This window comes from Rattus norvegicus, chromosome 9, assembly GCF_036323735.1.
Source record: "Rattus norvegicus strain BN/NHsdMcwi chromosome 9, GRCr8, whole genome shotgun sequence".
Taxonomy (NCBI): Eukaryota; Metazoa; Chordata; class Mammalia; order Rodentia; family Muridae; genus Rattus; species Rattus norvegicus.
This window is the reverse complement of record NC_086027.1, coordinates 76,160,177-76,187,744: the sequence shown is the minus strand read 5'-3', so window position 1 is coordinate 76,187,744 and position 27,568 is coordinate 76,160,177. Positions and strand designations below refer to the sequence as shown.

The 27,568-nt window shown below is 38.9% G+C and overlaps 1 protein-coding gene across 2 annotated transcripts in view; it reads right to left on the bottom strand.

Moving 5' to 3' along the window:
* Positions 1-1,005: 1,005 nt before the first annotated feature.
* The window catches only part of Cps1 (carbamoyl-phosphate synthase 1), a 122,877-nt gene continuing 96,314 nt past the window's right edge, over positions 1,006-27,568 (bottom strand). The window contains exons 28-38 of one of the 2 annotated variants that reach the window (XM_017596592.3): positions 26,239-26,314; positions 22,607-22,684; positions 19,995-20,102; positions 18,359-18,448; positions 16,919-17,089; positions 14,754-14,828; positions 12,077-12,175; positions 5,555-5,614; positions 4,395-4,507; positions 2,893-3,022; positions 1,006-2,010 (exon numbers count right to left, since the gene is read on the bottom strand). In XM_017596592.3, the coding sequence (XP_017452081.1) occupies positions 1,912-2,010; positions 2,893-3,022; positions 4,395-4,507; positions 5,555-5,614; positions 12,077-12,175; positions 14,754-14,828; positions 16,919-17,089; positions 18,359-18,448; positions 19,995-20,102; positions 22,607-22,684; positions 26,239-26,314 (1,099 nt within the window). In that variant the 3' untranslated portion in view covers positions 1,006-1,911. The remainder of the gene's footprint in view (positions 2,011-2,892; positions 3,023-4,394; positions 4,508-5,554; positions 5,615-12,076; positions 12,176-14,753; positions 14,829-16,918; positions 17,090-18,358; positions 18,449-19,994; positions 20,103-22,606; positions 22,685-26,238; positions 26,315-27,568) is intronic. The other variant, NM_017072.2, reaches the window with a different exon arrangement.

The window sequence follows — 27,568 nt, the reverse complement described above, 5'->3', positions numbered from 1 at the left end:
GTACCTACATTGAATTCCTATGTTCTAGAGTCTTTGATAAGGGAAAGCACTCTGCAGGGTACTCCCCTCCCAAAAAAGAAACATAGACATCAACACAACCACAAAATCCTTGGTCTAAAATTCTGCCCTACCTAGGGAACTTGTCTGATTTGACTTAAGGCCTACTCCATGAAATGGTACCAATACTCAATGCAGCGTGAAGGACCAAGAACCAGAGACTGCATAGCCCAGAGTCCTAGGGTAAACCCAAATATTATTGGTCTAAAAAAGACAATAAGATGATTCCTGATGATATTCTGCTCTACTTCTGGATCAGTGCCTTTCTCAGACATCCATCATCAGAGATGGATGCTTTCTCCTGCAGCAAATGAGAACCAATACAGAGAACCACAGCCAGACTCTATGCAGAGAGGGAAGCCTTGGAATACACAGCTCTAAATGAGATGTCTTCATCAAATCCCCTCCCCACAGAAAGCTCAGGGATCTCCACAGAAGAGGAGGTAGAAAAAATGTAAAAGTCAGAGGGGATGGAGGACGCGAGAATAATAAGACTCTCTAAATTAACTGAACAAAGTTCACACAAACTCACAGGGACTAAAGTAGCAATCACGGAGCAGACACGGGTCTGCAACAGGTCCTCTACATATATTATGGCTTTTAGTTTAGTATTTTCACTGGACTTCTGAGTTTGTGAACAAGTGGGTCTCTAATTCTTGTGCTTTCTCTTGGGCTCTTTTTCTTTTTTTTTTTGTTTTGTTTTGTTTTTTGACAATTTTTTTTATTAACTTGAGTATTTCTTATATACATTTCGAGTGTTATTCCCTTTCCCGGTTTCCGGGCAAACATCCCCCTCCCCCCTCCCCTTCTTTATGGGTGTTCCCCTCCCCATCCTCCCCCCATTGCCACCCTCCCCCCAACAATCTAGTTTCTGCTGATTCACTTTGTCCAACTTCAAAGTGATGGTTATTATATTTTATTTTGTTAAATAAAAACAAATCAACTACATTTTCACTCAATAGTATTTTATTTAAAAGTTCACAATTAAGGCACAGTAATAAACAAAACACTTAAAAGCAACAAAAGCTACCTTGAAAGAAAAACATCTAGCATGTCAAGGGATGGAGGCCATATGCGTAATATGTGTGGAATGCAGAATGCAAGTGAGACTCAGAATCCATCATACAAAAGGAACAGGAACTTCTAAAGTGTTCCAAAATTTTAGCCAAAGGCAAATATCATGAGTCTATATGTTTCACTTGGCTTATGTTAAAATCTAAAAAGAATATCAAGAATATAACCACTTCTGTGTTCTCTGACATCTGCTGACATCCTCCAAAACCTCAAGCAAGGATCTATCAAAGAAATCCAATCTCACATTGTATATTATGGGAAGAAGAAATGCTATTTCTAGGTTGGCTATGTAAATGAGAATCATTTCCCAAAAAATACCAATACACAAACATCATAATGCCATTCATAAATTAAATCCACATTTTATTTTAATGAAATTTCATGGTAATCTGTCCAGTTAGTGGACTCTGGGTGTGGCAGAAGCTACTTTAAAAATGAGAGTATGTTTAGAGTATAGAATTTAGGAGATAGGGCAGCAACTATTTTTACTTCAATTGTTGTTAACCAGCACCATGAAATGTTACAAGTCGGTCTACAAAAGATAATGTATGAATGGTTGGATTCCTTGTGAAGAACAAGAGACTTGGGAAGAACCTGATGGTTTTGAAACAGTGACTGACAACAATTCAGTGGTTAAAGATACAGACTACTAAGAACAGGGAAACCAAAAATAAGGTTTGGCAACAACATCCATTTCTGGCGATAGGCTGGGACCAGTCCCTTTGGTACAGTGTGGCTCCTGCTGACTGAAGGATGAATTCACTAGACCAGCATATTGCTCTATGCTGCCTTTCCAGCGCTGTACTGCCTGTAGTGGAACAGACTCTTGGAGTCCACAGTACGAGCTTTCTGCACAGCCTCAGCAAAAAGTTTGGTCACCTGAAAGAAAATGTCAAGAATGTTAGCAACCTGTAAGAGATGAAAGTGAATGCAGGATGAATCAGGAGTGAAAAGTCACAAGTTCTGCTCCCAGTTTTCAAAGGGGTATGGAATGAAAGATGTGATGCTGGTTCTTTCAGAGCTCAGACTTCGGCACGGATCAACTTCTCCTACCCCCAGTGAGGATAAAAACTAACTTAGGCAAAACCTACAGTACACAGATCATTAGTTAAACTCAGATATGTGGTTCTTTCTGTGAGAACTCTGGTAGCTCATAGTCAAATAAAATTGAGTGAGCTTCATGCAATCTTCTGCGTGTGGTGTGATGTGGAAAAGCATGTGTATTATAGCTGCACCTTTGATCAATAAGCTATTGCTTTCCTGCAGCTGCTTTCACTTGGAGACAGGGAGACAGCACCTCCAATCTTCATCCCATATTGTACTATAGCTTTGTACTCACAGGATAATTGAATGGGTGATAAAAGAACTACTCTTATTCCTGACTTTCGATTATCTCTAACTTTTTCAGTGAGGCAATGATCTACCATATTAACACCATTGTTTTAGAGTCTATTAAAATCCCTCTCTGCTCTGAATGCTGTAAGGAGAGAGAGAGAGAGAGAGAGAGAGAGAGAGAGAGAGAGAGACAGAGAGAGAGAGAGACAGAGAGAGAGAGAGACAGAGACAGAGAGACAGAGACAGAGACAGAGAGACGGACACAGAGAGACGGACACACAAAGAAAGAGAGAGAGAGAGAGAGAGAGAGAGAGAGAGAGAGAGAGAGAGAGAATGACTGATTGATTTAAGGAGTCGTTAACATTCCTGAAGGGAGACCCAGAAGTAACACCTACATATGGCTTGTATTTAAAAGAGGAAACACACCTGGAAATTGGTGAGCAGAGCAATTCCACTGTCCACAGCTGTCCTCCGAATCACATAATTATCATGGACAAATTTGGTGTTGTTATTGGGGAGGTTAATCACTAGGTCAATGCTTCCGTCTCTTATCAACCTAAAAGAAAAAAATAAATAAAAACCTACAGTTGACAACACCTGTTTTATAGTTAGCTTCAAGATTGCTAACACAAATTTCTCTCTCTCTTTCCCTCCCTCTCTCCCTCTCTCTCTCTCCCTCTCCCTCTCCCTCTCCCTCTCCCTCTCCCTTTCCCTCTCCCTCTCCCTCTCCCTCTCCCTCTCCCTCTCCCTCTCCCTCTCCCTGTCCCTCTCTCAGTGCCATTTAAACCAGTGTCATACAGAGCTGACCACTGCCTGCTCTTTTCTACCTCTACACAGATGGTCAAGCTGCACTCACCAGGGAATTATAATTTATATCTTGTTGTTGAAGGAACTCTGGTGAAAATCTGTCAGGATTCAAAACTTGTTTGCTCTTGAAAACACTGCCCAATATAGCAAGAATTGACAATCTGATAGACAATCACTTTGTTTCTAGAAAGAGGTGATCCCTCCAGCATTGAAAGCCCAAGCAGAATACTGCATCTATCCCTCTGCCTGCTTCCCACTACTTGACCCAAGAAAACATGAGAATATCTGGTTGTGAATTAACCTGTGTCACATTCTGTTGTTGGACTGATGAAGCACTCAAATGCCAAAAGCATGAAGCAGAACTGAATTCATTTTACAAAAGTCTAAGCAAGGGGCTCATAGCATCAATGGAAGGCTTCTAAGGTCTATACATGTTATCACTTTTTTCATTAATTGCAAAATGGTTTCTTGACTTTTAATAAATGCCATAGTGCATATAATTTGGTATATAGTAGTTATTAGGTAAACGATAACATCCAAGAGTAACATAGAAGGATCTATTGTGCCCTTGCACCATGTAACTTTATAAAAACATATGCACCATTGTTTCTGAAGCCTCACACAGTATGCCTTACAAATATCAGGTGATAATGTGGCCTAAGGAACAACCATTTTGTTAATAACATCATCAAAATGCTTACGCCAGTTTTCTCCATTCAGTATATTGATTGATCCTTTGATGCACAACCTCAGCGAAATGTAGATGATCAGTCACATGTATTTGTATACAGTCTATGTATACATACAGAAAGCATTGCAAGAAATACTTCATAATTTTACTTGTATCTGTCAAGCAATCTTACCAGAAGGACCTGAGGGGTGCTTTCTAACACAGGTGCACACATACAGTAATAATACTTTTTATAAGAATGAAACTGTTTCCCATAAATGGGCTCATTTGTAAATTTGTTAACTACACACACTTTTGAAAAGATTTGAGAGCAAGTGAGATGAGACCTTCATACTGTGCTAGCTCCCACCATTAACCTCCTGCTTTTCCTTCAGCTTTTAGGTTTAACTTTTGTTTTCCCATCTCGGAAAACAGGCTATTCGGTTCTTACTTTCTGATGGAAGAGAGGCTGGGATTCTGTCCTTCCTGAGATGGCCAAGCCACTGGGGTGGCAGGAACATTGTTGGCGTTGAGCCAGTCTGATGTGGCTTCTGTGGCAAAAAGCTGCATTTAAAATAGAAAATGCAGTTACTATAAAGAAGGAGCCTTTGTTAAAGAAGTTGACAGAAGATCACTTACAATAGAAAGAACAGAAAGAATCATGGGAAGAAGTATGAAGCTAACAGTAGCCATTTGAATTCAAAATTTGGAGTACAGATACTCTAAATAAGTGTAAATATTTTTGGTGAGGAAACATTTAAGAGTCTCCTTTGAAACTGCATTCGTAAAAAAAATTAGTCATTGTTTCGAAATTATTTTATGTGAGGTCACAAAATCCATAATCATAGGCCCAATCTGAGCTGTGGGAATAACCTTGTTTTACTGAATTAGGCTGTGTGCAGAGCAATTTGCTACCAAGACACTTTGCCTGTAACTATAACAGCTGGAAACCATGACCTCACACAGAATCAAGGAAAGGAAAAGATCCAGAAATACACTGGTGTTAGTGTCTAAATTATGTTTCATCTAAAGCTACCGAGATTTTGAGCTGACAACTGCTATTGAGTTTGTAGTCATTTTGATAAACCTAGTCTTTCTAGTTAGTTTAGTCTATGCAAAGTTTATTTTTTAACTTTTATTGTTTGATAGTTTTATGTGTTTATATAACCAATTGTAGTTGGTTTTAACCGTATTCCTTTCTCTGCTCCTCCTCTCTCTCATGAGAGCCCTTCTTCTCAACGAGTTCTCTCCTATTTTCATGTTTTCTTCTATGTGTGACTCACTGAATTTAATTAGAGTTTCTCACTGCAAGGTGAGTAGGATGCTATTTACAATAGACTAGACAGGACAGCCTACCAGTAACTACAACACTGAAGAAAGTGATATTCTCCTTCTCCAACAATCATCAACTACCAATAATCCTCTGTGGAAGTTTTGAAATTATCAAGTTAATCAAACTTTCCAAATTAAGAAGTCAGGTTTCCCGTTTGTGCAATATTTTATTGTACGGACAATTTTCAGTGATGAAAGAAAGCTATGTTTTTTGGGGGGTTGGTGTTTTTTGTTGTTGTTGTTTGTTTGTTTGTTTTTTAAAGAGCTAAGAGAGTATACCTTGAAACCTTCATTGTGTAACTGCTCAGCAACACCAAGGAATCTTGGACGGAATGATTGCTGGAAAAGAAATTCAGAGAACTCACTGTCTAGATAAATATGGTCTTTGTTAGACATATTCAACATGGTCTCCCTCCCACCATTATAAATATGAGACTCATATGTTGCTTTTCCCTTAGTGTGAGTTATTTATTCTTCAATGTAGGCGAGATTCCATTTCTGTTGTCTTCTTGTCTGCCTCCTATCTAGCTTTAAACCCTTTCATTCACATTGAGTCGTCACCATCTTTGTCTAGAGCCACACAGTGTCTTTGCGCATGTTCTGTTGTTACTGTTTGTCTGTTTGCTTTGTTTTCTTTTGCCTGGTCCAGGAGATGCTGTGCTGAGATCTGAACATCGAGTCAGCCCTGCTAGCACCTGGTTGTTTTGCTCTTTGAAACAGCCTGCTCTCGTTGCTGAGTTCTACTTTTACACTGCTTTTAATACCTCATTCATCAACCTGGAAGTTCATGTGCTAAGAGCCCCTAAAATGTTAAGTTCCTTTCAAACCCTGGCTTTGCCATTCAGTAGAAGTCTATGCTCAGCAAACTTGATACCTCTGGCCTCACTTCTTCTAAACGGATGATGATAAAGATCCTCTTGCTTGAGGCTCCACAATTCACTCATTTGTGTTTCCTAGTTTAGCTTTGCTTTGAGAGAGTCTCCTCATCCCTTCAGTACAGTGGCCATAGTACTTGTGTTACTGGGTCATTGTCACTGACCAGTAGGAAAAACTCTTAGCAATCATTACAGAGTGCTAATACTCAAGATCAGCTCTTTCTGGGATAATAGCAGTTCTCCTGAAATATTGATTAATACTAACATCTTAAGATAGTTGCTCTTTTCCAGCTTCTCGGAGATAAGATTCCTGTCCCTGTATCCTACTTTTCAATCCTGGATTCTTCTTCCATTTATTATAGCCCAAATCAACTTTCTCTCTATATGCAATCATTTCCACATGGGTTTTCCTAATGGTCCAGCCCATTTTTCCAAGTTTCTATCAGTCTGCTGTTGTATCCTTCCTAGGACCCCAGGAAGTACCCCATTTCCCTAGAGTCCTGCCCATTGCCACCAGATGTTGCCCTTCTAAAAATCCCAAGTGTTGAAGAGTTTAGATTTACCAGACAATGTTCAGGATGACATAAACAAAGATAAGTCTCCTATTCACACATTAAATTCTGACCTTGCTTTTATTATCATGAGTTCCTTAGTCTCTGAGCAGCTTAAAATTTTATATACTTAGATCATATCTGTTCTTCCTTCAGTGAAATAATTTAGCAAATTTTACTTTAAAAGGTTTTGTTTAACTGAAGCTATACTGTGGCTGTTCCTGTAAATGTCTTCTGGTCAATTTGGAAATCACATTAGTGAAATTTAAAAAAAAAAAATGGATAAGATCTTATTTCTAGTGCCAAAATTAAGAATTAAAAACATATCTGATTCCTTGTACAATTTTGATGATGCTCTACCCATAAATTCCCCTAATATTTGCATGCAAATGTTCTCTGAGAAAAGATCTAAATTCTAAAGAATGACTCCAAAGACTATGTTCAAACATAAATTTTTTTTGTAGATTCTGACCCTCTCAATCCCAGAACTGCAGTTTTATGAGAAGAAACTATTGGCAAATAGAAAAGATAAATGCAGTGGAATGACCTGAGCTAAGGCAGGCACAGGGGTTATTCATGACAGCCTTCTAGAACACGAATTGTCACTGTGCCCCCAAATAGTAGCTTTATATTTCCACTCTGGAATAAATGCATTTAGATACCATCAGTTCACGGTTCTATATAAAAATAAAATAGAATTATAAAATACAACAGAGAAAACAGAGAACAGAATAACTTCTACTGACTGACAATAGGACAGTTGAATGCAGTATGAAGCAGTCTTTCACATATATACTACACAGATCAGGACACACGCTCCTGTGGTCTTGCTTGGGAGACAAGGATAAACGAGATGATCTACATTAGCCTCCTAGTTTAAGGTTTCTTGATATGAAACATGCAAAATGGATCTCTTCCTTTTACCAAATCTCCCTCATAGGTAACATTTGGACTTTCCGATAGACACAGGATAGACTCAGGCTTGTACTAAATGAGAGGTCTCAGTTAATACCTGGGTAATTAGTGCGTTCATCACGCACTTAACTAATGACTTGCAATCTCTTAAACATTCGTTTAGCAAAAGGCCACTGAGGACACGAGGGTAATAATGAAATGACAACCCATTTTTCTTTAGGTCTCTAAAATGAACTGCTACAGGTAAGGCGGTTCCCAGATGTCCAAAGCAATAGCATCAGCATTGTCTGAATTTATTAAAACTAGGGAACTTTAGGCTCCACCCATTTGGATTGCATCACGTGGGTATCCTGGTCATACACGGTTTCCAAACTCTGTGGGTCATCCTGAGGCATGCTTAGTTTAGCAGTGGAATCAAATGAGGCTGTGGATGTTATCCTTGACTCATTTTTCAATTTGAGGTCAAGATCCATTAACCTTGACCAAAGTCACAATGAAAAGCATTGAGAGACGAATACCATAATGCATTTTTTTTCCTCTGCCACTTTAAACTAAAATAAGTCAGCAAGTCCTCTAAGACCTGCAGATACCAGGCAGGACCTCATTATGGAGCTGTTTCGGTGCCATCCCCCAAGTGAGAAAGATAAATATCCAACATGACAGTATTGGCAGTTCCCGGCCAGGGAACCACTCTGCCTTCTGGTGTGGGGTGTTGGCTTTCATAGTCACATTATAAACTTCTATCAAACATGTATTGAACACTTGTGACACATAAAACAGCCTCTCTACAAAAAGAAATTACCGCTGTCAGTTTGCATCTGAGTAGCCTCAGATTTAAGAGCTGATTGAAAATATCTGCGTAAGAATCCACTCCTTGGTAAAGGTGAAAACACAAGGTAGGTTATGTTCTTGGAAATAGTTATAAGGAAAAGGTTCTTTTGAGTGTGGAATACATATCTATTTCCTTCAGTGATCATTTTTCACACTAATCCAACTTCCGACCGCCAAAGGGAAAGCCAAGTAAACGCCAAGTGATGTCTGTGGATGCTACAGGGTTTCCTGGATTGACAACTGTGTGGTTGTTCCTAATGATGCCTCTTAAGATAAAAGGTTATTCATGTCACTTGGAGACATGAAATGTCTTTTCAAATAAACGCTTGCTTTGTGTTTCGAAGCAGTGCCGAAGCCCAGATGTCAGGCCTTCGGGCCGGTGCTTACCACTTCCCCAGCATCACTGAATAGGCCAATCAGAGGGCGAAACACAGAGAGAGCGCTCCATCTCCTCTAGAGTAAATCACTCATTGTCAAAGGGTGTTCTAGAAACCCTCAAAACAAGGCAGATTGCCTCCTCATAGCAACTAAAAATACATCGTGACAGGATGAAAGGTGACTGGAATAACTGCAGAGAAATCAAGGCTGATTCTGTTGAGTCCTAAACCCATGTTATGATTCTTAGGTTGCAAAAGTAATGGAATGTGGAAGACTTCTTAGTAAAGCCCGAGTGCACAGGGCAATCAAGCTGCAAACAGAGATGCTTGGTTAAAATCTGCATCCCAACTCTTCCTTTCTCCTAAATCCTAGGTACACAAGATTGATGGCACAAATATTTCAAACTTCCGGGATGATTTGATCCTGGAATCTGACATAAGAAGGGTCAAGAGAGAGAATGCGTGAGCAAAAGATTACAATGGGAAAGAGAAATATAGATTGAACAAAATGCCACATACCTGCAAGTACACACACACACACACACACACACACACACAAACCTCTGTACATATTTCAAAATCTGCTAGTAATAGATGCTTATTTTTAAATGTTTTCATCCTATGACAGTAAGTGAAGTCATTCTCCATCTCAGAGTCACTTTGCCCTCTACTTAGAGGCTGTCTGTTTTCTGTTTTCTCTTGGAACTTGTATCAACTGAATGAGTCTAAGTTAATTATTAATTATTTCTGCCCAGAACATGTACTTAACTCAGGGGGTGTGACAAGGGAAAAGACCTTCACTATAAATGGGACGGAAGCTGAACAGCCTCTCCACTGCTTTGAGGAGGAAGGATAAAGGAACTTCTCACCAATGATACGACTCTCGGTGTTCTCTGAAGCCTGTGGCAGCGTCATAAAATGTGGGTGACCACCCTAAGAAACTGAGATGCAGATGTGAACTCCTCCCTCATAACTTAATTGAATAAATCCCCCAAACAGGTGCTTTCAGACATACTTTCTAGCCCTGGTCTTCATTTCTATATTGATTTTATGTTAACTCATTTTCCATTCTGACCATATATTTGAAAGAATTATGATGAATGCCTCTGATCCAGTGATAACAGGCTAAAATGCTTGCTCAAAGTGTATCTTGAAATACAAAACCAGGTGACTGGATCAAACCGTGAAGTCTAGGTGAAAATACGAGTGTAGAGTAGATCCTTTTCTAGCTGAGATAGTTTCTCTAAGTCCTAAAACTGTTGGCTCTCTGCCTAGTCTATTCTGCCATGTTTTCAGTGTAAGTGATCAGACTAAGCACTTTTTAAAAATTACTGTGAATTACAGAGACTGCATAAACATTAAATGTTGGGAATTGTAGGTGTTCCTTGCCTCTCATCAAATAAGTAGGAAATTATATTCTTTCTATTTCTAGAGGCTACAGTTGTACTGATCAATTTCCTCAGTTGTAGATATTTCAGTAAATATATTTTTAAATCATTTTTAAACTACATTTAACCTTGTACTAAAATATATTTAAAACCCCAATGATTGCCATTCAGACACAAACAGAATGTTCTTTGTAATAACTCAGGTAGCTGATGAAAGATTGTTTTAAAAAGAATGTATTCAAAGGCAGAATTTTAATTAATAAAATCTCGTTGCTCAGAAAATATTCTTCTCCCCTCCATAAAGTTCCTCCTTTTCCTACAAAGCAAAATTCTGTTCACTGATGCCCAAACCCCACAAATATTTCATAGGAACAAATTAATTTTGCGGCACATTTCCCTGCAGCACTGGAAACAAACAAGCCACAATTTTATACATCACTGCCTCCTTAAACTGCTATTTGAAAATGTTAGCAGTGTTTTGATTAGTTGTGAAGATAAGGGCTAAGGGCATGGTCTCCTCTGAATGTCCCCAAGTCTCACATTAAACTTTAAGCCATCACTGGAAGTTGGGCCAATATTCTCCTAGTTGGGACTTAATAATACTTAGTACCCATTTATAACACAATGAGCCCCTCTTATGATGTGATTTGTCTCTAAACTGCCATTAAGCCTCATGTAACAAGTCATCTTGTTAGCCTCTGTTCTGAGTCCTCATCATCGTCCTTCTGCCACCTTCATAAAGCAAAATCTCAACTTAGTCTCCAGTAACTTCTCTAAAGTGAGTACCTGCACAGCCTCCAGAGTCCAATTTGCTAATATTAAGACACCCTAATGAGGCAGCATTTATAATAATCACCCACCGGCTTGAGAATACCTGATTCTGTACTAATTATGTTTTTATTGATTTTTTTGAGAACCTCATGCAGGGTTTGAGCTTATTAAAGTCACAGCAGGGGAGGTATATATGACCAGTCATTGTTTTTAAAGGGTATAAGAATTGCTAATCTCAAGTCATAATGAATGACCACTTGAGAAGTATATACAATTATTTTTTTAGGAAATAAAAAAACATGTATATACTGTTGCAATAATTACTTCAAAAAGTTCCAGACATTTTATATTCAAAACTTTACCCTGAGATATATTTACACCTGGTTTGCAATAAACCAACAGTGCTTTTTTTTTATTGTGTTAAAATATGCATATATAGTCATCTTATCTTGCTTTGGCCTATAGACATAAAAAAGGAGCACAGACACTTATAAGCTCAAGCCAGACAAAATTGCAGCATGAAGGAGGCTTCCCTTCTTCCTGAAGTTCATACCTACCCAAGGACTTCTTGGTAACTGTTGGGATAGGGAACACTAATTTGCTTTAAGAATGTAGCCCCTGTTGGGTTGGCCACCTTCATTGAAGACCCCACATCCAAGAATATATGGATAGCACAAACTATAATTAGGAAGTTTAAAAAGATACAGAACACAAAGTTGGGGAGGAAGGAAAGGAGGAGTGGACCTGGATGGAGAGAGGGCAAAGGATGAGTTTGACCAAGTACATTGTAGAGCCTTCTAAATAAATTGATAAAAATGAGAAAAATACAGAGAAAAGGTCTAATCAAGCAATAAGTGGCCATTGCTTTTCTAATGTAGCCCCTTCCAAAATACATGTACCTTCATTGGAGACATTTTTCTTTCAGTTCCTTAGTTTATTTTGTATCTGCTGCTGTTGCAGGAGAATACCACAGGAGCAAAAATAAGAATTTTCCAAGAAATGTAACCAATCTCCCTTGCTTTTATGCCATAATTAACATCCCAGTCACTATCAGTGTGCTACCTGAGGATGAGAGCAGACACACACCACTCACCTGGATGCCAATCAGAATGCCCTTCTGAGGTATCTTAAACCCTGTGGACAGCATTGCCTTTAGGAAGGCTGTATGAATGCCCTCACCAAAACACGCCACCTGTTTAGGATTAAAGTTAAAAAAATAAAATAAGATAAGGAAAGGGAAGAACAATCTAATACACTTGCAAAAGAAGGAGAAAGAAAAAAAGAAAAAGAAAAACAAACGAAAAGCAATGTACTGATAAACTCCTTCTCCAGATTTTATCAGTATTTTCCAAAGACCAGGTAGCCTGTATGCAAAGATTGAATGGCTGGCCAGGACAGATGTATCTTACGTTTTTAATTAAGCATAATGAATGACTAAGCAACCCCTTTCCAACTCAACAACACTCAGTGGAACAACACACTGGATTACTGGATTATACTACAAGTTATTTGGATACAAATCACAGCTTTCTGGTGTGTAATGTGGTAAAATTCCAAATATTAATGTGAGTTAGTGTTTAAATAACTGTAAACTTCATGTGTACCATGCAGCAGTGTATGAGCTCAGATGAGGAATGACGGCAATGACAGACTCCTGACCCACTGGTGTAAAAATCACCCCTGACACCTCGGGAGAAAGCCGCCTAAGAAATGCTATAAGTATATGAAAATCTCGAGAGTTTATTCTCTTTTATCACTCTCATAAACGGAACCAAAATATCCTGCAGTGCATCAAGCCACACGTAAAGAAGGGAAAGGAAAAAATGCCAAGCTCCCACAAATTGGTAGGGTCTATAGAGATTTCCCTAGGGTAACTTCTGTACACTGTAATTACAAGTCAAACGACCGCCATAACTAGAGGACAAGTGGTGTATTTTAACATGATGGGAGTCAATTCTGCACATATCATCTGGCACACATTCAGAGTCACCATTATAGTAAATAATGCTGACGGCTGAATTCACTCTTTAAGCAAATGACTCTAACGGGGCACGGAAAGTTCTCATGAGTATAACCTTCAGCTGACCACAAGTATATGCCTGCTTTTCACTCCACAGTGAACATTTTAATCAGTCATATACTGGCCAATCAACTCGAGCAATGTCAGTGGAAGTTAATGAGTCTCACTTCCACGGAAAGGAACCCTGCAGTCTGATCAGAAGTGCAAGTACCCAAAGCTGGTAACCCAGCAAAGTCAAAAAGTCCTGTAAATATCAGGATCGCATCCTCGCTTTACCCCTATAAAATAAAATGCCCCTTGATTAGATAAGAAACTGGGTGCTTATGCAGCTCTGAAACAAGCCACTTAAATACTATAAAAGTGTCTTTGAAGCATAGCTGAGATTTCTAAACTAGATTTATTATTCCGTGTTCAGTTATGAAACAGAATTTAAAACATCATACTTGATGACACCTGGAAATACGACTTTAATATTAGAAGAAGAAATCTTTTTATGGTTTAGAAAGGAGACAACAAGTCGGACCAGCTTCTAGGTGGTTCCTGTTCTCCTCATTGTATAAACGGAGAGGACATAAACCCCGAAAACAATCGTGTCACCCTAGAGAAGCAGGAGAAGAGAACGAGACCTCTCCCTTTCTTGCTCTGCATCCACTGAAAGCAGAATCATGGGATCAGAATGCACCTGAAACAGCATCCTTTATCTGGGAATAATGTGATACCAACAGTACACAGCTAGGCCTGTTTTCCAGCTCAATTAGAAGATGTGGGAAAAGGATCAAGAGCCACTTTCTAAGAATGCCACTATATCATCACAGTCACGCATCCCTCACTGCCCATCTCCTGGTCCCACTTGGCTTCTCATCAAAGCTCCTGCTTGTAACCAAGCAACCATATAAAATATCGTGCATTCATTGCAATTAAATATTCCCCTATTTAGATTCTTTCCTTAATGCTAAGAGAGAGAATGATGCTTCATAGTCTGGTGACGCCACTCCAGTGAGCACAGATGAGAGCTGAAGGTGGGAGCGAGTACATCTGTCAAGGGCTAGGTGATTCATAAAATGTCCTGACACTGACATGTAGAGAACTTTCTAGAATCTGACAGCTCTCTATGAGAAAACACATTTCACATTCTTAAAGAAACCTTCACTTGACACAATTCCAACACAAGAGAAGAGGGACATCCAGTGGCCAGTCCCATTATAGTTTTTTAGACCAGTCTCAAGAGGTTGAAGCTGGCAGTCATCTTTAAGGTGGGCTGGGATTTTTCATATATTCACAATTTCCACAATTCACATCTACAGCCTTTATAATGATGACATTCTACACATTTGTAATAAAGACATGACACTCTGCTTCAATCATAGCAAGCCAGAGGCTCTGTTATTACAGAAGTATGTGAGAACTTTAGAGAGAATGACACAGGATATACTCATATGTCTAGAGAAATACATGACTGTTGTTCATACTGGGTAATATCAGGATTGCATCCTTGCTTTACCCTGATAAAATAATGAATTAAGTACACTTGTATTCTCAATTCCCAGGTTCACACAACTTGTTACAAAAGGTAGAAGACTTTTCTTTAATCCAAACTTCCTATACCTTGAGTTCTCTGAAGAGGGTAAAGCTTATGAAGTTTATGTTTCTCTTGCCAATGATGACTTTCCTTACATGGCCATATTTCAGATCATAGAATAGATTTCTAAGTCATCTTAACAAAAGTACTCATGGATCATTAACTATTTACCTCTCCAGTAGAAGCCATCTCACATCTCAGAATAGGATCAGCATCCCTCAGTCGGGGCCAGGAAAACATGGGAGCCTGTCAGACGCAACAGGGAAGGAAACCATGAGATAAAGGGATGAAAGGACTCATCTCTCACAGGATTCATCAGGCCAGGGTGCAGAAAAAATAAACTCACTTTGGCCCGAAAATCTGACTTGAAAAATAGCTTTAAAATTCTGTTCCAAGAAGATGTTTGTACTCCTTGCCCAAAAGTTGGGTGAAGTAATCACAAATGATTTCTGTAAACGTATCCCCTGTGACTAGTCTAGACCAGTACTGCTAATCTGGCCTGCATATATTCTTATTGGAGCTATTTCAAACAACATCTACTGGGCATGAGTCTCCCAAACACAGAGTTCAAACATATTTTCCTTGATAGGCTCTTGGAACATTCCTCTCCTTATTTATTTGAACTTGTAGCAAGCCACCTTGCCAGACATGGCTGTCTGTGAGCTGACTTCTGAGATATTAAAGTGTTGTTGACGCCTCTTAAAAGCTTTGAAAAACATTCTGCTCGGAAACATTTTTTTCTCTCCTTTTTTCATTCAAGCAAGAACACTGAAGTGCTTTCTTTTCAATTATTTTATCAGTGTGGCTCCTGAGGACTGAGTTCTTACTTCTTAACATTTGCCTGTTTATCTGGTCTAGACGATCCTTCCATTGATAGCCCCACTTTCTAAGTCATGGGAAAAGAGCTTGGGATGAGTTTACTGGATGATCTTAATAAAGTTATTATATGCTCCTATCTTCCCACTTTTCTGTTCTGCTGTTGACTCTTTCCCATCAGCCACACTAGGTCTTCTAAAATTGACATCAAATAAGGACCTTGAAAAAAATAATGTTTGTATACACTGAAATCTATGAAGGAAGAGGTAAAATCAGTGGATTTTGAAATTTTCCTTAGTTGAAACTATGACATATTCCTATAAATGTACATAATTTATAAAAATAAGAAATTTTCCTGTTATTAATAAAAATATTTTAAAATATATTAGTGTCTATAGTGAGAAAATATTTTTGTTGACTAATACCTTCTGATCTTAAATTTAAAATTCATGTGTATTATGTGTCTTAGCAGTGAAAAAAATACAATCTCATCTTCACACACCATACAATCCAAAGAATCCTAACTCACTAACTTTTTATTTTTGATTCCTAGAAACAACTTAACCTAAAGTCAGAAGTTGGTGTCTCAGCAGAAGCAGAATCATGACTGGAGCTACCAGTACATCTAAGAATGGAATCTTTATAAAGCAGTGGTTCTCAACCTTCCCAGTGCTGTGACCCTTTAGTACAGTTCCTCATGTTGTGGTGACCCCAACATAAAGTTATCTTTATTGCTACTTCATAACTATAATTTTTCCCTGACTATGAATCACAATGATTTTCTGGATATCTAATATGAGACCCCTGTGGAAAGGTTATTTGATCCCCCCAAAGACATCACAACCCACAGGTTGAGAACCCTGACTTTAAAGACATCCAATATCACATAAATTACACATCATAGCCAATGTCGCATAAATTAACTATATTTCACAATGTCAATAAATTTCATTATGTATGTTTTATCTAAGAGATTCAAATGTATTTGTCTATATCATAAATGCTCATATCTGTCCATCAAAGCTTTCATAATTATGAGTACAATATATATACTGAGGCAGCTAGAGAAATATAGTGGCTTTATGATTAAAGTATTATCAAACTATAATTTTAAATCTATCGCCTTCATAGCACCACTATAAACTGTCATTTCAATTTTCCAAAAGGGAAAATCTGTACCACTGAATAAAGTACAAACTAAGAAATGGCAGCCAAGGTGGTAAGAATTTAACCAACCCCTCAGGGTAATAACTTTTATAGACTCATGAATTCTTGGAGTCTATTCACAGTTCATCCTTGTCCTAAACAATATTGCCTAGAATTTTGAGTTGCTAACTAAACCAGCACCAACATGTATCAGCTGCAGAAACATGGGATATAATCCACCTGGCTAGCTGGTTTTGAGGTTATGCTAGTTTGATGGTTGTCAATGTTTCTCTAAGTACAAATAATCCACAGGCCATTTCTGCTTATAAAATTTCATATCTGCATATAAAATGGCACACATTGCAAAATATTACCTTAATGGCAACATAGTCAGAGGGGATGATGGGTTGTTCCAGTGTGGGTAGATGCTTCTCATCAACACTCTCTCCGATCATCACCTTGGTGGCCACATCAATGAAGTCCACCCCAAGAGTCTTGGAGACAAAGGGGAAGGATCGAGAGGCTCTCAGATTGCACTCAATCACCTAAGGAGATAAGTTCAAACGGAAGAAAATGATGAAAGCCAGTAACCACCATCTTAATGTTGATTTTGTCCCTTGCTTTCCTTCAGTTTCTAACCCTCCTGTAACCCCATCCCCTTTATTTACACGGCTTACACTTTTTGACTAGCTACCTTCTTGCGGTCATTATCTTTAAACTGTGGCTCTTTTCCGTCCCATTTCCTGGTTCAATCTCTGTGTATTTCTGATGGATTTTATTTAGTGCAGGGGTAGGATAATGTGAAACTTAAACATTGCCATGGGAATCCTGGTGGCTTCATATTAAAGCCTAGCTGGTCAAAGACTTGTGTCTTCTCGTCTCAATATGTATCTCTCTTCTCTTAAACCACTTAAATGGTTCAAGTCCTATTTTCCAAGATTCCATTCCAGTCCCCATTTAGAAATATACTTTCTCTAAGCATAAAGACTGATGAATGAGTATCTCCCAAAAGTGCTAGTTATTCAGTGTTGTAGACGATCTTATAACCATGTGTAACACCCTCTCTACCTTTAACTTACCAAAATTTGAGTTAGTCTATAAATTAAAATTCACAATATTAAATATTTCTTGAAGCCTTTTATTATTTTCTCCATATTTCAAAATGTGCAAATATGTGCTCAATATATAGAGAATATATATATATATAATATTAAAATATGATCTTCCTTTTTAACTCCAAAGACATTTACACTCTCAGCAGCTACTAAAGCTATTTGTACACTTCTCCTTCTGATCCTCATTAAGTTAAAAATATCTGAAGGTGGACAATATACCTCATTCATCACTGTAATCACCCCTTCACTTCATGGTAAATAATGAACAGATAATGGTTGCTAATTGTTTGAATAAAATAAAATAATTGGAAACTATCTAATTGGTCTAAATTATATTTTGTCTTTCAAATGGCTTATAAAACAACTTTTTCCTCTGGGTAAGGAGCAAGTCAAACTTCAATGAAGGAATTTATAAATACATGTGTTGTTCACTGTAAGGTATGCACACATCCATATGTACTTCATTATAGGTGGGATATGGTGATTTTTCAGTACATCAAGTACTTTGAAAAGCTGTGAGTGTGACACCTTAGTGCCACCAAGAGCCTTTAAACAGGAGAGACATTATCCACTGTGTAACATCCCTCATAGAGAAACCACTGCCAGGTCACAGAGATCAGCAGCACAGAGCACTGTCCAACCTGACCAACATCACCCAACAAGATGGTAAAGCCCTCTAAGAACATTAATATTTCTTACCAAGACATCATTTCCTTTGACAAGAAACTGAACATTGAATGGCCCAGAGATGGCAAAAGCCTTTGCAATCTTTCGTGTGGCATCCTTCACCTATAGAAAAGGACAATAACATAGTATTTAAGAACATAGTATAGACTTAAAGAGATGCAGAATTCTGTCTAGATAGCCTTTGTGTCTCTTTGTAGTGATCTATATCCTCTTTAATAATGATAATTAATAGCAATGGTGGGTAATATTAAGGGTCAAGAAACAAATATTTTACAAGAGCATCTGTCCTCTGTAGAGCAAACTCTTGCAATTACATACCCTTTTCTTCTACAGAAAGCTAAATTAAGTCTTTCCTTTCTACTTCCTCCAACACCGAAAACAGCAGTTCAAACTATCCATCAATCTAATGCCCTATCTACTGAGAAGGGTAGGCTCTCGAAATACATGGTTCTGCAAAGCAGCCAGGGAGATTTCTTCTCTGTTGCTTTTCTGTTACCCTAAACTCTATGAGGGTGGATATTGTATTCAGAAAGAAATAGCATTTGCCTGCAGGGATGCCTTGCACATGTATATGTCCCAGGTAGGGGATACTACACCCAGCAAGAAATGGAAGCTTCCCATGCCAAGATTGACAATGATGACAGGAAGCAAGAAGTGTCCACTCATGAAAGATACAGGAGTGGATCAGCAAATTAACTGGGTTTGGAAGGAAGCCCAGTTTACGGCATGTTCACTCAGAAAGACTGGAGAAAATCTGAGGTTTGTGCTTATTCACCCTGACATGAAAGATTGAATCATATTTTAAATCAAAAGACTTTTAAAAACTCCTGTGCGATTGTTATTACCAAGCACTGTATCACCTTCAAATTCTAAAGAAAATGCCTTCAGAATGCACCCAGCACAGTTAGACCAGCACAAATTCTTACAGCAGAACAAAGAGAAGAAGCTCTATATAAAGGCTGAGTCAACTCAACTCCCTTAAGTTCTCTGACTTAGTACGACGGGGTCTATGTAACTTGCCATGCATACTGGGTGCTGAGACTGCTGTGTTTTTAAAGGAACTGCTCTCAAAGAGTGGTCAAGAGTCATATCACAAAGTGCTGGCTTGAAGTGGGGCTGAGAATAAAGAGTGAGAGCTCAAGTACCAAAGCGTCCCAAGGGGCCGCTGCACGCCTGCCTCACCAGCCTTCGAAAGCACCGCTTTCCGTTGCTCTTAATAGTCAGATATCAGAATAAGTTCAGATACCAGAATTACATGTGGTATTCAGTCTCTAGATCTGGTCCCTAGACCAATGGTAATTATAACTCTAAGAGAGTTGGTGAAAAGGAAAACTCAGAGAAGTTTCCAGATTAATGGCATCAGACCTTTAGGGTGGAGGCGGGTATTTGAGTGAGTCACCTGGATGATCTGGATGTCCACTAAAGGTTAAACTAGCACACAACCAAACAGGCTCGAACCACAGTGAAAGAGATCATCTCTAAAACACTCTGCTGGTTAAGGGAAAGAAAGTCCCTCATTAAATGTAGCCTGGAGTATGCCTGGCATCAATACTCAGTGCTTTTTTAAAACTAAAGGATTCTTCTGTTGCTTATGGTGGCGATTTCTCTCCTTTACGCTTTCTTGCTGCCCTCGTTTCTAAATGATGACCTTTTCAATGGCTCCTTGGCTGATGGTCTGCGTAGGTAGCATCAGTGTGGCATCCCCTGAGTGGACACCTGCATCTTCAACATGTTCAGAGATGGCATGGGAGATGACCTGTCAAAAGAAGAGTTTTAAAAAGTTGTGAGACGCCTACTTCCGGCACTACTCCATCGACTCCCCTTTGGTATTTAGCCAGTTCTGACACCATTACTGAGCAGACCTGTTAAGAGCAGGATAAAGCTGAACCACTGTCCAGACCTCAATGGCCAGTGACAAATAGCCTCTACGGGAAGCAGAGAAGGACAAAAAGACTTATATTTTCTTCCCACAATTGCCAAGAGTACAAACAGTAGAAAAATAAGTCAAGCCATATAAGAGGTTAGGACAAGAAATTACAGTGAAAACAGCTTTATCATTTAGACCTGGGAAGAAGAAGACAAGAGAAGGAGATGACTATGTAATGAAGAGAATGGCATCATACAACACACAGCACAGAAACTCTGTTGCAGAAAGATTGATGATTTGGTCCAGAGATCTTTAAAGTGAAGATTGAGAGGTAGAAAAATACTCTTGTTCTGCTTGAAGGAAGCAAAGGCCTTTTGTAGACGGACTAGTCAGGTGTGTGTCAAGTTCATGCTATTGAAAGAAACTCAAACTCTTGTCTGTCAGATTCTGAAGCCTATAACCTCAGTAACTTTAGTCCATATGTTAATAAGATATGTTGCTCAGAAATTTATGAGGCTTAGTTATGGGAGGAATAATTCCATGGCTGTATGAGACTCATAGGAGGCATGTAGATTTATTTATTCATCAAATTTATAAATGACTTAAAATTATAGTGTCATTGAGCTTCCATACCTCTGATGTCAGTTTCAAGCTCTGGACCTAGACAAGGCTGTGTGCCATTGGTTTCTCAAAAGGGGAATAACAAGGGTGCTTATCTTCATAGAAAATTTATAAAACACAGAATGCATATGAAGTGAGTTCATGTGTATCCATGCTTGTGTGCGTGTGTGTAAGTCTATGTGTGAGAGCACATGTTTATATGTATGAGTGTAAGTGGTGTGTGAATACATGAATGCACATGTGTGTGTGTGTGTGTGTGTGTGTGTGTGTGTGTGTGTGTGTATGCCCATTTCTGGGGGTGAACTTAAAAATTGTTAGAGTAGCATGAAACAATTCCAAAAGACAGATTATGGAACAATGTGCAAGGGTATGTCAGTAAAAACAGAAGTCCGCATTCCAGAAACCCAGACCAAAACCAAGCCAATGAGCCAGCATAGGCTCCAGTAGAAGCACAGTATGTGAACAAGCCCGCTTTTCCAGGACAGTTCTCACTCTCTATTTCCATAGATGGACAACCACATTCCTCCTACTTTCTATCCCTGCTTCAAATATTAAAGGTAGGAAGTAAGGGGAATTTACTGTATAATCTAAAACAGGAGATTGGGAATGAGATTTCTCCAGGGTAGAACAGTTGCCTAGCATCTTCTGGGTCAGACATGAATAAAAATGAAGGCAAAAACGATATGTAATCCTAAAGTGAGTTGTACTCTTTGTCAGCAACTTAAAAGAATCAGATGAGTGCCCTCTGAAGATGTTTCAGCAAAAATTCCTGTCCTTGAAGACAGGAGACTGGAAATACTAACTCTGAACGCTTCAAATCACTATTATGAGATTCCGAGGTTAGGAGAAACGATCATGATTTTAAAATAAAATAGGAAAACTCTACTCTGCAACCGCTAATCTATTCAGAAAAAAATAGATTTGACATATTTGGTAGTGTTTTGAAGCATTTTCAAAACAAAAGATGAAGGCCAATTTTCAACTCTCTCCTTGAAGCAAATAAAACAGCGTGCCCTCTGCTTTATTAAAACAACCAGCAAATTTGAGTGAAACATGCTTCCGTATTCGTTTTCCTTGAAGTCTGAGGCTCTTGGTGTTATAGCCATTTCAGATGTGATATAGTAAACTAATTTTACATTATTCTTCTGCCTACACAATTCTGTTTGGTTGCCTTTATTAATCCAATGAAAAGGAGAGGAGAGAGTGGGAAATAAGAGAAGAAGAATCAGAGACTCGATTAGAAATCTTAGAAAGCAAAGTGTTTGGGTGTTTTTATAACACTCGCTGAAACATAAAAGGAAAGCCACAGACAAAAGAAAACGAGAATGAAAGATCTATTCAGGAATGAAGAGTGGAATCTGGTAATTGATACTGAACGTTATCAAAGAGAAAGGCTGACAGTCTGAAAGGCAAGGAATACGATACCCATGAGAAGTCAACTCAGTCTTCAGAGACTTTGAGAGCTGGCTGGCCTTCAGGGTTTTGTGTTGTTTTTGTTTGTTTGTTTTGTTGGTTGTTATTAGGGAAGTGGGGTGGGTGGGATAGGAAGTGTTTGTGATAGTGTCTGTAGTTTTGATTAAACAGCTTCCCCTTTATGGTCAGATATGATTTTTAGAAACTGTGAATTCTAATCTGTGACCACTTCAGGTTGCCTTGGATTAAAAAGACAAAAATTATAAAAAAGGTTAAATAAATAAATAAATAAATAAATAAACAAACAAACAAACAAACAAACAAAGATAGGAGAAGTAAGAGAAAGCACTAACACATACCCGTCCTTCTTTGCCAACAGCGTCCATCTCCACTTCCCGAGCCCCCTCAATAAACTTGGTCAGCACCACTGGGTGTTCCTGCCAACAAGAGAAACAGAAGCAAGAACTTGAAATTCCGTGTGTAATCTCAGATAGCTGTGTAGCTTGGGTAAATAACGAGGCAAGTGCTTGCAGAAAACCTAAGACTCAGCGTACAACAGGAGCTCTCATTAGCCAGTCTGTTTTGTAAGAATAAGGTCATGTTCTGCTTACAGTAGGAGCAAGTGTTTTTCTGCAGCTCTGGAAACAAACAGACAATGAGTACGGAAATGGTGAACATTGGCTTCTGATCCAGTTTGAGGAAAGAGAAGAAGGCTAAGGATGAAACGAATACGACTTCCTTCCCTCCATCAGAGTCACCGATATCCCTCTGTGGATTTTGTACCTCTAGGTGATTATTGTGTCTGATTCTCTATTCTCATTTGTTTCTGCTAATGCCGCAGCCTCCATGCTCAGAAATGGGAAGGAAATGTGTATAAATCTGAAAACGCTGACAGGAGAGCAATGATGGTCAACAGGGAGATTTTGTTGTTGTTTTCTTTTGTTTGAGGACAAAAATCCTTTGTCTGAAGTTGATATGCCTTATCCTGCTTTTAGAGTATGCAGCTGGCAACTGGAAATCAAATCTATTTCTCTATTACCCTTAACATGTGCATCTTTGGGCAGTGTTCTGGACTTCTTATCGATCTTGAATTGCTTCCTGTACTCAATTGCCCTAGGACAATGTTGGGTGTCCCTGCATACCCAGACTGGCAGGGCTTCCTCTACACTAAAGGAAGGGGATGCCTGGTGATCTTCCCAGTCACTGTAAGCCTCCTGCCCTATGCTATGGGATCCTGCAATCTGGGCCACTTGTTACATTTACCTGCCTTTGTAACTGCTTTCCCTGTGTGACCTTCCTCGTTTTTCCTCTAGGTAATCTTGTATATTACAGCTCTCCCTCAAAGCCTAGGTCAAATGCTACCCTCTGAAAGATTTCTCTAAGCCCTTCAGGCGACTATGCCAAAATGCAGCATCTCGGGCATGGGTTAGATTTGACATAGATCCTGGAACAGCGTAGATAGAATTTAAATTTACAGATACGCTTTTCATGCTTCTTTCACAAGGCTCCTCATCATTCCGTATTTTCCACTGAGCCCTGGAATACTGGTATCCACCGGGTGTCCATCTAGCTGTTACTGTCTTCTGTCCTGACTCATCAGTGATTGCCTTCTCTCCAGAGCTTTACTTTAAAGGATAAGCTATTAATTTCAAAATCAGGATTCATGTCTCTATGACTACCCATCCTCTTTCCTTTAAAATCTACTTTATTTTAATCGTGTGTGTATGCACTTGGGTCTGTTTGTGGCTATATGCATATAATGGTCATGCCTGTGGAGGCCAGAGGTGATGGATCCTCCTGCAGGTTTTTGGCATGGGTGCTGGAAACCAAACTCAAGTCTTCTTAAAGAGCAGAGCATACTCTGAATCACTAAGCCATCTCTACAGTGCCATCAATCCTTCTCCTGGTCCTAGGTTCTAAGCACAGCCCTCTGCTTTGTATTATCCCTGTTTAGATTCCTCATAGGCTGCCCCATTCAAACATAAAACACATTTCTTCTACTACACTCTCTGCTTCTATAGCGTGCCTGATCTCTGTCCCTACTTTCTATCCCTGCTACCTGCTCAGTGCCATCAACCCTCTGACCTGCCAGAATAGCCACTAACCTTTTTCCATGAATTTGTTTGGCTATGTAATTCACCTTTTCTACACTGTGGTAGTATACTCAGTGATCTATTATACTCAGTGATCTACTTTGTGTCCAAGCTATGGAATGAATGCTTCCTCAATTTCTAGAAACTCTAAGGCCTTTCTCACCTTCAGCCTTTTTTCATATGCTATCTCTTTCTTTCTACTCACCCAACAGACTTCCACCTAATTAACGCTGAATTAATCATTTCTCACACGTTAAGGTTAATAAAGAAATAGATTTGATTTGCACTTACCTTTCAAATCCCTCCTCAACAAGTGAACATCAAGCTTTTTACAGTCTCCCTCAGCAGCCTACTTTTTCTCTATTGTAATGCCTGTATGTAATTATAATTATTCCATGATTTGATGTTACAAGCAAAGAAAATATGTGAGAACAGTACATGTGAGTATATACACACAGATATTATATACATATTTATACGTATATATGTAGCTCGATATACGTAAGATCGATATATAGATTATCTTTTCAGAAGTATATCATAATATATATGAATGAGCAGGCAAAGGAACAATTAGCAGCCCTAATTTTACTCTAAGTATGTTAAGTTGAGAATCATGGGTTCTACTATGGCATGATGGAGAGACTTGAGCTAGAAGATATTCTGTCAGGACGTCTTCCTTATAAAACTGTGGTGTTGTGTCAGCTGACATCCTAACAGAAAGGTAAAATTAAGTCTTTACTGATGGAAGTCCTCTGAGGCTGAAATAAAGATAACCGTAACCCATCCCTCAAATGTAGGGTATAGTGACTGGCCTCGCAGAGCGGGAACACAACAGGATCTTAGCAGAGATTATAATATGAAAGTCAGTTCACTGACTCATTCAGGAGATGTCCTTCAGTAACTGACTTTCCTACCAATGTGAGTTCTAACCCCACTAATTTCCTTTCTTTAGAGTTATCATTCTCTTCTCGCTCATTCTCCTTCTCCCCGATCTTCATGACCAAGCATCCTTGAAGAAGAGCTGTCATGGAGAAAAGGGGCCAGGGTTCATGTGTTCAGAACATTCCATGCTTGTTTTCCCACTCAGAAATGCCTCTGACTCCATTCTTCAGCTCCCTTCAAACTCCACTTGCCTAACATCAAACTCTCCTCTGAATTGTTCTAAAAAAAAAAAAAAAAAAAAAAAAAAACCCAAGTAGCCTTTGAAAGCTTTTAAAGGAAAACATTACTTTCATCCTCCACAGGGCGAGGCCTGCAAATCAATAACCCTGCTGGGTAAATCTTAAATGGATCGCACCAAGGTAACACCAAAGGAGGAAGTGAAAGCTTGGGGGCAGTTAGGAAGGGTGTCTTCAGTCACTACAAAATTATAAACATTTTTATTAACTCGCAAATGCAGCGTGCCAGGATGGAAAAGGAAATCAATAGGTGAACAAGGCGACTTACTAATAAAGTTGTGTGGTAGATTAAGGCCAATCCCCAGGTGCGAGGATGAAAAGCAAAGAAAGCTTTCACCTGATAATGATAAACATGGCTGCTTCTTCCTGGAGACTGGGAGCCCCTGGGATATCTTGACCAGCATGGAGCTCATGAAAAGGACAAGATAGTGATTAAGCATCCATCGTGGGCGCTTCTCCATTCACACTCCAGGAGAATCCAAACAAATCAATCTGATGGTGCTTCTTCCACCATCAGTAAGAATCCAGTCATCACTTAAAGATCTTTTTTTTTCCTTTTTAGGTTTTCATTGTCACATGTAAGAAACTAGTACACAGAAAAAAGGGGACCTTCACCCCAACAACTTCATGTGAAAACAAAACCTGCATAGAAAACAAGATACAGGGTACAAAACAAGATCGCTCCAAGTCATTGCAAAAAAGAAAATGGGACACTACCTGAGAGACTCGAGTGGCCTCCTCAAGGAACCTTTTCATCTCATCCTCAGAGAATACCACGTTCATGGCAGACCCACTGGAAAGGGTGAAGGGAAAAGCAGGTGAGTGTTTTTTTATCAATTCAGAAGTAAGATATATGACGTTTGATTGAACAATGTCAGGCAATCTCTAGTTCCAATACAGAAGAAACGTGTCTTTTTCTCTAAGCTGTGTTTTAATTCCATATAATCACAAGGTCAGTAAATCAAAGCAAAAGGTCTAAAAACTTAAGGGTGGGACCCCCAAAATCCCTACTGCTCCCAGCAATTGCTATAGCCTGTGATTATGCTGTCTGCTTCACAACATCAACATTTTCTGGGTTCTAGGTAAATCTTAATGGTTAACAGGATTCAGTCCAGACCATAATTTGTCTCACCCTGTTTCTTCAGTATTCATTAACAATAGCTAATCTTAACCCACTGGCACTATGCAAAACAGGTCACCATTTCCCCGGGTCTCTATAACAATAGAACCGACTCTTCAGGAACCTGTGTCAATAGGACGTGCCAATATGTGACTGAGATGTATTCAACTGTATCCTTCCTTCCAAATTCCTAAGGAAAAAATGCTCTTAAGTAGATTTGCTCTGAAATTTGACACTTTGGAGATGCATTGAGAATGTTGGAAATGAGGAGCCCTCAAATAAGAAAAAAAAATTACTTCCCTCCTCTTTTAAAAAGTAACATTTTATTTATGTTTTCTAATTACTATAAAGTTCTGCACAACACCATTGCTTTATTGGCTTGAGACACTGGCTGAAGCAATGACCCTGAGGATTCAGGGTATGGGAATAGAACTCACAATATTCAAAGACTTTTTCTTCCAACCTTCTTTAAACACATGCCCATTGCCTAAATTGATTTACATTGATTTTTCAAAGTGGCATTATCAGACTGGTTTACACAAAATGTCATTTCAATGAAAGAGCGCGCTTCCCCTTCTTTTGAAATTTTTCATTATCTTAAAGGATCCCATCTCAAATCCCATTCACACTTCCAAATTGTGCACAGCAAATGTGTTTCCCTATTATCCCTTGTTCAGTGAAGTGCTTTCTTACATGTGGTAACATCTGAAGGGACTATAATTCACAACTTCTCCTTTGATGATAGAACTTAGTTTCAACGTTTACTATAAAAGCTCCCCGGTGCCCACGCTCCTCGCCATCCTATTTCATCAATTACAAAATCTGATCTCAAAAGCCCCAAAATTCAAAACAAAGACAATGTCACAAGGTATTGATAAGAGTCAAAAAGAAGAAGCTGTTGTTTCTGTCTAAAAAAAAAAAAAAAAA